At 36.3% G+C, this 12541-nt stretch overlaps 1 protein-coding gene across 8 annotated transcripts in view; it reads left to right on the forward strand.

The window, feature by feature from the left end:
* Positions 1 to 12043, forward strand: part of IPO11 (importin 11) — a 110332-nt gene extending 98289 nt beyond the window's left edge. For all 8 annotated transcript variants that reach the window (XM_066988839.1, XM_066988841.1, XM_066988838.1 and 5 more), the window contains 2 exons: positions 2702 to 2786; positions 11677 to 12043. In XM_066988839.1, coding sequence (XP_066844940.1) covers positions 2702 to 2786; positions 11677 to 11841 — 250 coding nt within the window. In that variant the 3' untranslated portion in view covers positions 11842 to 12043. The remainder of the gene's footprint in view (positions 1 to 2701; positions 2787 to 11676) is intronic.
* The last annotated feature ends 498 nt before the right edge of the window (positions 12044 to 12541 follow it).

The following is a 12541-nucleotide window of genomic DNA, read 5'->3' on the forward strand; positions in this document are numbered from 1 at the left end:
AAATCAAACATTTTCTAACTTTCAGATAATTATCTGGTGACAGAATACCTGGACCTGGACTAATTATTTAAATGCTTAAGGGGGTGTTTTCTGTCACTGAAGCCAGCTGGCACAGAACAGCCTGCATATGTGTTATTAATTTCTCCTCCCCTTAAAATAGGTGGGCTGTGCACCAGTGTATGAATGGTTCATACAGGCTAAACCTCAGTTGTGCTCAAAAATTGATTGCAAAAGTGCTGACCCATGCTAGGCATTTATTTTTCTTTGAACTGTTTATCAGTATATAAGATTTATCTGCAAAGTCTGGAAATGTGCTGTGCTGATGTTTTATTTACTATCAGAGACAACACCATAGAGTCACTTCTATTTCTAAACATGTTGCTTTGCCAACACCTTTTGGAAAGAGCTCTCACATAGAAAGTAATAAAACTTTGTCATAGTTCATTTTATATTTTAAGCTTGAAGGCCTGTAGAACATCTCACTGTACACTTCTAAACTATCGACGTTGTTTTTTCTTTATAAAATACAGGCACACTGAACCAAGGATATATTTCTGTTAACAGATACCGAATGGGCTGTTTAAAAGATTCTGACATTTGTGTTAAAATTTTCCAAATCATCTGAAAGTAAATAAAGTAAAAGCACTCATCTGGAGTGGTGTGTGCTATTGCGTCTCTCCAGGTTGAAGAAGAATGAATTTAAGCTTGAACTGGTAGAGAAAAAAAAAATCACGTACCTTACTGGAAATCACAATGTGTAGCTTCTTAGTGTTTACTTCAGTGGAAAGGCTAATAGAACTTGTATGTTGAGTATAGGAAAATGAAGGCTGAAGCAATACATAGAACTGCAGCTTATAAAGGATGGAGCAGGGGTAAATATGCACGGGAAAACTACAAATTAAATGATAGTGTTGGCTTGAGTATAAGCTGACCCTGAGTACCTTTACACTGGGAATTTGAAGAAAGTGTTGTAGTTAGAGGAATGAGGTTCTGGAGGAGCCTTTCCAAATACAAAGGCAGAGGTAGAGGTCTTGCCAGTTTATAGATGGGATTCTGCTCAAGGTCTGAAAACGATAACACAGTGGCCTGGCTTACAATGCAAAGAGCTTACAGTCAGATGGATTTTCTAGAACTTGTATTTTGCATTGTAATGGTAATTAGAAGAAATCTTTTTGGACCTCCAGATTTTCTGGAAAGAGGAGCATTCCATTTTTCTAGTATTGTCTCACCAATATTTGCAGGTTTCCCAATCTTATCATCTTGCTTTTTTTAAAAAAAAAAAAAAAAATTACCTCCTTCTTTATTTTTTTTAATGACTGTTTATGGTTACATGTTTGCTAGGGGATGACTTTCACCAATGGCTTTATGAAGTCTATACAAACTATTTGAAAAGACAGAAAAAAATCTCTGGAATTTGGACCTTTTTTCATAATTTCCCCTTTCATACCTACTACAAAAATTAAAATATGGCTATTATCTGTGCATACAGTCACCTATCACTTGGGGGCAGGGCAAAACAGAAAAACAAGTTTAAAAGCCTTGTATCTGCCTAGAAGCAAAAGCTAACTAATTTCTATCCACCTAAAACTTTACTGTTCAGTGTCCTTCAGATTTTGTCTTGAACCAATAGTAATGATCATAATAGATTTCAGATTCTCTTGTTAAAGATCTCACAGAAAAGCATGAATGTAATGAGAAATGTCTGCTGATTTTGTTAATGCTACAGGTTTGTGTATGTGCCACTCTGATTTTCATACTGGCAGAATGCAGACTGCTTATATAGCACTCACCTGGAAAGATTGGGAAACTCTAGTTAGGGACAGTAGATTTTATATGTTATGTGTTTTAAACCCACTTGGTCTGTTTTCTATATGCAGAAATGCATTTTTAAGCAAGAACTCGAGCTAAAATATATCTGTTCAGATTTTCTTTTCCTGATGCTTGTTCTTGTTAAATATAATTTCTGAATTGATCTGCCAAGACAAAAATGTCTAGTCATGATGAACTCCACTGCAAAATGAAAGTATCTGTTCACTTAGTAAATTCGGTCTTAATCTTTTTCTATCTATAAGTCAATTAGGAAGCATATATATTAAACATTAGTATAGAAGACTAGTTGCCTAACACTACTGAAAATTAGAAAAGATTTGCAATCTAACAGAAGAGATGTCTATCAGCAGTAAATTTGATGCCACGGAAACTTCTAAATGCAAGCTCTTTTCTTTTTCTTTTTTTTTTTTTTAAGAAAAATAATCGTAACAATAATAACCTACTGTTAAATGCAGTACTGATATAAAAATGGTAAGTACATACATGCTGCCACAATATACATCTATGCACTAGAAAGTGGCCAAGTTTGGTTGTCTCTCCCAGACTTGAATAGGTTTTAAATTTGTGGCTAATTTTCAACTGTTTCAACACACATCAGTTACAATTTCAGACAAATTTTTCAGAAGTTACTGTCTGGGCAGAGGAGAGAGTCTAAATGTGTTTCCACTGAAGGAAAGTCAGGTGAAATTTGGCAGCAACCAAATTACTGACTAAGCAGTAATATGTGTTATCTCCACAGGCATATATTGCCTTATTAATAGGTATTGGCAGACTTCCAAACTTCCTCCTACCTGTCCCATGTTTTTAAAACTGTTTTAAAATAAATTTTAATTATAGTGTGTACTCAAACTATTTTTATTCCCATTCTTAGCTGCATGTTGATGCCTCATTTTGAGGAGCCCAAAGTTACAGAAGATGAGGAACCTCCCACAGAACAAGACAAAAGGAAAAAAATTGTAAGTTTTTGATCTGTTAATCAATTATTGAACTGATTATGTAATTCACTTGTATGAGACTAAATTACTTGTATCTGGTTCAGCTGTTTTTCTTAGAGAATTCATCTCTTGAATCAAAAAAAAACAAACTCTGATGAACTTTGCAGCGACAACATTTATGCTTCTGCATTCCTTTTGAGTATTAGAAAATGTTGTCAAAGTAAACATCATCTGTTCACAAAATCTGGACATTGTAAAATTGAGATGCTTTAAAAATGGTTTATCGAAAAATGCAGGAAGATGAAGCTTACTGATATGTCATAGTAGTTGAAGTTTGTTGAAGAATCATAGTATTCATTCTTAGGAATTGTGGTGTTTCTTTAGGTACATATCTAATCTAGATAGATGTTATCTGTGTCTATGCAGGTATCTATATAGGTAAATCTGATGAGGATTTCATATGCTGAAATAAAATATATACAGATATCTTGAGATATATACATAGATATATCTATTGAGATAGCTGAAGATTCAGGGCTCCATATATTCATATCTGTATGTATAGACTTACACAAATTCATATACATTGGATTTTGTAATCAGATTTTAAAAACATCAAGTGGATTTTTAAATAGTCTTTCCATTTTATTAGCATTCTTCGAATATACCCAATTTTATTTCTCTCTAGCTAAAGTTTTAATAACTTTCTAGTCAAAATTCTCTTAATTTTGTAGTTATAGATTGACTTTAATAGTATAGTATGCATTTAGAAATTTTGACTTTGTGGATTTAATATGAATTACCATTGTTGGGGATGTACAAGAAGTGAAAAGGGGTCATTATTTTATGACCAGTATCATTCTAACCTCCTAAACAATTCAGTGCAGCAGTACAGTGTTGATTAACGCAGTCATAATGAAGAAACTGTACTGGGATCATGCGTAATACAAAGTTCATTGGCCGTTTGGATAATAGTTTTTATTTGTGATTAAAGAGAAATAGCTGTGCCTCGGTAATGAAGAGCCAGAACTTGTAAGGACATGACGAGTCAGGTGTTAATTTACATGGGAAATGTATTTTCCCTTTGTAACTTTCCTTTTTTCTTTTTTTTTTTTTTTGAAGGAATTGCTTGTGATTTTTCCTCTACTGTTCTTTAACATTCAACCTGAACACATAGTCAGCCTTTGTGTCTTTGGAAGTTTTACATAGAACACGTTATCATACACAGACATTGCAGCTTCCTCTATGTTTCTCATCTCATAATCTAGATATATCTATTTCCACTGTTACTGTGTTTTCTAGGTTCCTAAGTATTATGAAAATCCTTTGTTTCTCTCATTTCAAGCCTCTGTTGTAAGAATATCTTTCTTTGTTTCACTCTTCATGCTCATACTTAGATGATTATTCCTGATATGTTTCAGACTCGGGCCTTCTCTGCTGTCATTTTTTTCAGCTAATGTGTTCACTATTTTCTTATGCTGTTCTCTGCAATTTCTCTCAGCTGTTAAAGCAAGCAAACTCTAGTTATTAGGATTGTCTGCTAGAAATTCATTTTGAATCCCAGCTGAATTTACTCAGTATAAATTTTTTTGGATGGTGCACAAGTTGAGACTTCTCACAAACATTTATTTCAAATTGTTCTGCAGTCAGTAGCAAAAATGATGCAGATGATTTGGGTCAGTTACCAGTAGTAGGAGCGTGCCAATCCTGGTTATTTTGCGACACTGGGCTTTTGAAAGTGCAACCGGCATTTGATTTGCAAAACTGGATTAAAAACAAAACAGCACCAGGGACCATTCCCATCCACCTGCACTGAAAGCTTTTTCCTTTATGTAATAGCATCAGCACACACATTTCTTGTGATATCTATAACAAATGCAGTAGCAAATACCTCTGGTGAAACAAAGATGTGAACAAATATTTGGGGGTGAAAAGAGGAAGATCAGGACCCACCTAACAGGAATCTGTAATTGATTTAAGAAAGTTTTCAGTCTCCTGTTCTATCTAATTACTGCAAGAGGTTTATACCCTCTTACATATTCTACGTGTTGAATCAGCAGCTTTTATGGCAGGGTTCAGAGTTTAAACCTCATAAGACACTAATGAAAAGATTAAAAAAAAAAAAACGGAGAAAAGAAAATGCTGTCAAGGTCCATGCTAAGTATGACTTCCTGATGTTTGCACAGGGTCTAGATATTCTTCTATGATCTATCCCTTTATCCTGTCATTGCTACCTCTCTTCATAGTTACGCATAGCTCATAATTACTAAAGACAGTTTTAGCTAGACAGTGCTTTAGAAGTTTGTGATAACTTTGTTTAATCAGCATTTATCAGCTATTGCTATATTTTATTCTTCTTGTAAATATGTTGAAGAAAATGTGGATAGATGGAGACCGATTCATGACCTTGCATTGCATATAGTATATAGACTTAAATGTTTTTTTATGTGCCCTTAATGTATATGTTTTGATGAACTCCAGTATCATTGTTCAAAAAGGGAGTTAACCTTTTTCAGGTGTCTATTTGAAACCAGGGAAGAAAAATGAACTACTTTCCTTTAAAATTTTATTTAGACTTAAAATTTGTCCATGGTAGCACGTTGTTTAGATGATTCTTAAGTGTAAATAATGTGCTTATGTGTAAAGGTTTGGGAGTATTTTTTTTTTTTTACTCTACTGTGGAAAGACACTGGTTAAAGCGTGACTTTATATTCTGAGGAAAATAAATAGATGAGTTACATTGTAATAAGTCAAATGATCAAATTTTATGTGATAAAATTTACAATACTATTATTGCACTGTTTGTGGTATAATTTCTCAGTATACACTTAATCTACAGGTTAATCACAGGTCTAATGCAAGGCCCATTGAAATCTGTGAGAAAATATTAGTAGAAGTCTGTGAAAAACCTTTCATATTGTCCATCTCCATTTTATAATCTGAGATCATTGTTAAATGTAAAGGACATAACACAACTTAAATCATTTTTCCAGTCTTTCACAGTCTGAAGATACTACTCATCTTGGTAAATATTTCATGTCCGCCACTCTTGCTTTCTTTAGTATCAGTGTTCATCTTTAAACTGAAGAGATCCTTTTAAATTCTGGAAACCTTGTCAAGAAAAATTTAGCTCAGGATATCACCAAAAAACTTTTTGAGTTTTATTAGACTTTTATTACCCATTCTTGCATTCTAAATACCATTCCATTGACTTGCTTGTGGTGATTAGATCACTGATCGAGTACTGAATGATGTATAACAATGTATTGGAAATGGTATGATTTTTGATGGTGTTGTCAAAAGATGTTGAGGGGAGAGATCCACCTGACAAAATACTGGTTTCAAAAAACGGATAATTCTGCAGAAAGTCTGATGGTGGCAAGTGGATTTTGGAGGTATGGGGCATGTTTTTTCTCCAGACCTGTGTATTACTTTTCCTATTCAAACTGCTTTTTACAACTAGTGAGGTGGAAAATTTGCTTTTTGAGTCCAGCCTTGAAGTAGGCACCCATGTCCAGATTCAAGAGCAATTTGTAAAGTAGCTATATTAAAAAGCTAGTCAAATTAGGTTTTCACTCAACATCTTAAAGCAGATTTTAGTAACATACGTTTCCTTGCCAAAATTCTGCTGCTTTTGTTTAGCTTGCTGTTCAGGTGAAGAAACTGCTGGAATTTTCTACATTTTTTTAATTATTATTTGGAAGTAGGTACTTTTTGGTCTTCTCTGTATCAGGAGTGTTTCAATCAAAAAAAGTCTAGCCACACAGCTAGGAGCACAACATACATGCTTTAATTCAAAGATTGTCCCTGACCTAGTGTTTGCAGAATAATAGCCAGTGTTAATATTGATATGGCTGTTCGAGCCGGACTGATGTTAGATGCTCAGTGCTTATCAAGCCAGAGACTTAATTTTCAAGAGGACAATTGTTCCTCGAAAAATCAGGTAGAATTGGCTGAAAACATATGAAAGGTCATCTCTTAAACCAGGTACTGTTACAATTTTGTCATAATGAAAGTAATTTATAGACTTGATTACTGACTTCCATTGTTAATGTCAAGGGACTTTTGTTTTAAAATATATACGCGTTGAGGTGTACCTGAATACTTTGATGAAATTCTGGTATGGTCAGGGGAGACTTCTACCTGAGGCAGCATTTTTGTTGGCGTTATAAGATGAAAGATGAGAGCTTGAGTGTTTGGTGTTCTACCAAACTGATCATTTTGCTTCATTATTCAGCCAAGACTGCAGCTGATTGTTTAGTATTATCTATAAACTAGTTATACTAAGCTGTTTCATTTTTGTTAGTTCTGAGTACAAGTTCCGAAAATGTAAAGTAGAAGGAAAGCAAATTTAATTTACTCAAAATATTTTTGATGTGATGATCTGAATGAAATCAAATTAGTGTATTTAGCTCCTTGAATTTAAGTCAGAAGACTAAGTCCCATGTGGCTTAGAAACATTAGCTGGTGCTTATGACAGCAAGCATTAATCATACTATAAAAGTCCCTACTGGCTTACGGTGTTGCTGCATTGAACAGATGGTGGGAGATACTTATGCCTGTTGCAATAACCTAAACAAATTTTTATACAATTACTTCTCAGTAGTATTGCAGAGATTATTCAAAAGATCTTTGGAATTGCTGTCTGCCACCTGACAAGTGCTAGTGTGTTAGCACCTCAAAGAGATGTTAGAGAGGACCAGTATAATTAAGAGATGCTAGCAAGAGCTCAGATTTTAAGTTCCAATGAGCTTTGCAAAACTATGCAAGGATTCAAACCTTATATTTCAAAAGAAAACAGCACTTCTGTCTGGAAATTGAAAATCACTGTTTGTGTGCTAGAATAGCATTATATGCATAATTGTATTCTAGAAGCTTGTGAAAATTAGGGAAAAAATGGACTTAAAGCTGAGGCTTATTAGTAAACATTGGTTATAAATATTAGAAGCTTATTTTTCCATTGACTTGAAGTCTGTTTCTTCTTCTTTGTTTTCACCTTCTTTTTTCTTTAGATATCAGGGAATATACTTTGTAAATATGAAATTGTCACGTGGAAGAATGTTTTCTAGAAGAATAGAACAAAGCTGATATTTTCAGGAAATTGTTCTGTCTTCACACATAATAATGAGTACTTCAACAGAGATTTTTGGTAGGGTCACGTAAGTCATTTAGTTGACTACATCTGTGGATTATTAATTGGTTTGTGAGTAAAACGGTTGTTAACAAACAGCTTTTTAGAGTTGTTTCCCAAGGCAAGTTTGTAGTACATGCCATTAGTCTAGTTGCTGCTCTGAGGGTCACAGCTATGAGAAGACATGTCCATTGCAGTTTCAATGCCTGTTTTTCTGTGCAATATTTCCTACAGTAATTATATGCTTGACTGTTTGAGCTATGAAACTAACTAGGAATGTGTTATGTGCTCCAAATTACAGTCATTCATTAACAAAAGAAAATTGTTCAGAAACTGCTTTCTTTGCTTGGCAAGATGGTCTTTTTTTTTTTTTAACCCTGTAGATTGTTCGAACTGCTACTGAAGGATATAACCTTGTGTGGCAGTTCAACACCAGTGGGCAGCTGAGCTTCACCATGCTGCTCTCTCACTCTCCCTCCTCAAAAGAGCAAGGGAAGAAAATACCATGAAAAAAGAGTCGTGTTGAGATAAGGACGACCCATCGCTCACCAATGTTGAGCATCACAGACAAAACAGACAAAACAGATATAGGGAAGATTTATGTAATTTATTGCCTGTTACTAAGAGATTAGAGCAGCAAGAACTAAAAGCAAATGTAAGACAACTTTCCCCCATCCACCCTTTCCTACCTCCTCCCTCCAAGCAGTACAGGGGAGTGAGGATTGGGGGCTCTAATTCCTTGGCGATTCATCTCTACTGCTCTCCCTCACGGTCACTCTCTGCCCCTGCTCCACGCGGGGTCCCTCCCACGGGATGCCGTCCTTCCCGAACTGAGCCTGCGGGGGCTGCCCACAGGCAGCAGCTCTTCAAGCACTGCTCCCACACGGCTCCGTACCACGGGGTCCATCCCCCAGGAGCAAACTGCTCCAGCACGGGTCCCCCACGGGCGGCAGCTCCCCCCAGACCCCCTGCTCCTGCGGGGGCTCCTCTCCACGGGCTGCAGCTCCGGCCCGGGGCCTGCTCCTGCGGGGGCTCTCCATGGGCCGCAGCCTCCTCCAGGCCACATCCACCTGCTCCACCGGGGGCTCCTCCACGGGCTGCAGCGTGGAGATCTGCTCCGTGTGGGACCCGTGGGCTGCAGGGGGACAGCCTGCTGCACCAGGGGCCTCTCCACAGGCCGCAGGGGAACTGCTGCTGCCTGCCTGGGGCACCTCCTGCCCTCCTCCTGCACCGACCTGGGGGGCTGCAGGGCTGCTTCTCACTCCTCTCTCCCAGCTGCTGTTGCGCTGCACTATTTTTCTCTTTCTTCAATCTGCTCTCCCAGACACCCAACCAGCGCTGGTCCCTGGCTCAGCTCCGGCCACTGGCAGGTCTATTTTGGAGCCGGCTGGAGCTGGCTCTGATCTGACTTGGGGCATCTGCTGAGCTCTGCTCACAGAGGCCACATCTACAGCCCCCATGGTACCAAACCCTTGCGATGTGGACTCAATACACCTTGGTAAATCTGGACTACGGTGGCTGTAGTTTAGAATTTACATTACAGTATTTCAGTGTGAAAAGCTTGTGTATATTCTAGCAACCAGACTATATTTACTGAGAATTACTACTATACAAAAAAAGATTAAAATCTTACTGCAATTAGTCCCCTTTTCAAAAGTGGAAAGAATGTGTTAAAAAAAATTGTTATACAATGTTAGGATTATAATAACGTTATAAAATGCTATTGTTATAAAGTGCTAGGAATAAGTAGTAAAAAGGTCATATCTCACCTTTGAAATGTAAAACAGGTGGATAGTATAAAATGGTGAACGATCAAAGGCTAAGAAGACAGTGTTAGGAACATAGAGGGAATGATGAGGTTTACAACTTGAAAGTTGATGTGACCATAATTAAAAAGATGAAGGACTAGCACTTTTTTGTGATAATTACAATGTTTCAGGGTGTTCTACTCTTTCTTTGCTTTTATTTTTGAAACAAACCACTAATAGGCAATAATAAGTATTTATATTATAAGAAGTCCTGTGCTTATATGGTTGTTTCTATCAGTATGTCCCTCTGTTTTGCCTGTAGTATTGTTTAATAGATAAGTACATCTTAATGTTTTCTACCCCCTATTAAAATTCAAATACTCCTTTTTTTCTGTTATACCAAAACAGAAAAGATTCTCTTTATTTTATTCCAGTTTATCTCAAAACATGCAACATTATGGTATGCGTGAATTATTTATGAATATGCAGTAAGATTTTTTCTTTAGAAGTTTTGTAGATTCATCCATTAATGTTACAAAAAAGACACAGCTCACAAGTTGAGAGTGACCTATGATTACTACTGCTCTGGAAAAATAAAAACTCTGTATTAGGCAGTAGATATCTGTACTCATACTGATGAAATGATGCATCTGTGTTCAACCTCATTTGTCAGGCCAGGTAGCTTATTTAATAAGGCATACTTCCGATATTGCATTCCCATTGATATAAATCCCCATGTGATGCTAATTGTATCCCATAGCTTGTAGTCAGAGAAGAATTAAATGCCGTAATTCCTTGTTCTGATTCAACCCAACAAAGGAATTTGATCAATAAATGTACATTACTGGAAATATCCTTTTGCCCGTCACCATAATCCTGTGTAATTTTCACTTTGGATTTTTACGTAGTGGCGGCTAAGATAATGCTGTAATAATGCAACAGACTAGGGCAATAAACTGTGAAATAAGAATAAAAAGGAATAAAGAAAATACGTGCATTTAGTATGCCCTGTTTCTTTGGAAATAGCATAGCAGGGTATACAGGCTCAGAAGGTTTTCTTTTTCAGTGGACTTTGAAACCTGGCATTATATGTTATTTCCTGACTTTCCAGCGTAAATAGTAGTGTTGTTTGGTTTTGATACTAAGATAAGCAGAAGCTCATGCATCTGCAGCGATTTTGTTATTATTTCAATATCCTAGTACTTTGTGATACTGCAAGCTCTAGGTGTCCTCACCTCCCCTTCATCCACCCTGGTGGACTGAGGGACAGATGCTGTATACCTGTCCATGTCCCTAGCTAGCCCACCCCTCTCTTCTGACTTCAAAATTGATCCTCTGTCAATGTAGCCCTTCTATTTACCTCTTCCGCAGTTATTGTGTAAAATAGACAAATATTCTGTCGGTCCCTGCCTAAAAGAAATTTGCATAATTCAGCTGGACAGATTGTTATATAAGTACTGCTACTGAAGAAGTGTGTCTATTCTTTATGCATATGAACAATTTATTTTAGCTATTGACCTAACACCTAAATATTGACCTAATCGTAAATATTTTTATTTCCAGATCTTGTCATGTAAGTCTAGGGCTGCACTAGTAGAACTAGTTTCTTTGTTTCCTTACTAATAAAATATAACTGATCATAGTTGATACACTATCTAAAGTGCTTATCATGGTAACACATCTGATGTGTTTCTTAGGAGTTATGGAGAATTCATTCATCAGAATGAATTTCAGCAGAATTTATTCAGCAGAATTCATTTCAGCAAAGCAGCTTTGAAATTGTTTTATCTTATAGAAGGGTGGAACTTTACAACAGACTGTGTTCATGGTTTGAGACTATTGTTTCAAATAGTGTTAGGCTGACATTTGCTTTTGATAATAATTAATTTGATCTTTTTTATAGTTTTTTCTTCTGTTTCTCAATTAATTACAAAGAAATGTAGATTTCTTTCCTGGGCTCAGATTATTAGAGAGATGAGTACTTGCAGTATTTTAAGTGTGTTCTTATACTTTTTTTTCTCGTTTTCCACAGCTTGCACTGAAGGACCCTGTGCACACCGTGTCATTGCAGCAATTCGTCTATGAGAAGCTAAAGGCACAGCAGGAATTGCTGGGAGAACAAGGTTTCCATGCACTTATGGAAACCGTGGATACAGAAGTAGTTGCACAGCTACAAGAATTTTTACAAGGCTTCTAAATAAGCGAAAACAAGATTTTTTATGTCCAATTTTCCTTTCAAAAGATACAAAAGAAAAAAAAACTCTAACCTTCCCTCTTGTATGAAAGAGCCTACTGAAAGCTGAAAATAATGTGTTCACAAAGAAAAAGCAGATTTTTTTTCTCACTGTATGGCTGAAAGAATAAATGTAAATTGGGTCCTGGCTAGAGTTTACAAAGTGTTTCATGACTGTGTGTGATTTTTCTGTGCATGAAGAACGATGGATTGTATAAGGAAATATGTTTATTTTTTTCTTTTTTTCTTCTGCTGTTAATAGTAACAGGAAGTGTTTTTGATTCCACACTGAGGAGCAGAATCTGATTTTGGAGCTGCTTTTATGCAGTGGTAATACCTTGATTTCTCAGCCTTATACTTCTTAATTGCCTGTGACAGCATTTTTCTGCAGCTGTAGGGAACTGTTTCAACAGGAAACAGTTCTGATTGAAGATTGTTAAACATTATGTGCACACATAAACCTGTATATGCCTAAGATTCCAGGCTGAAGAAGTTGAATACTTCTTTTCCTTACAAAAGAAAATCCTACCATATGTGAATTCTCTCACAAGCTGATAGGTTTCACGTGTACTGTAGCAATTTAAGTTACCAGTCTTAGTAGAACTGGATCCTATGATATATTCAGGATTGAGTAGCATCCTCTTTGTAAGATTAAGGACATCCA

This window comes from Anser cygnoides, chromosome Z (assembly GCF_040182565.1).
Source record: "Anser cygnoides isolate HZ-2024a breed goose chromosome Z, Taihu_goose_T2T_genome, whole genome shotgun sequence".
NCBI classification, from domain to species: domain Eukaryota; kingdom Metazoa; phylum Chordata; class Aves; order Anseriformes; family Anatidae; genus Anser; species Anser cygnoides.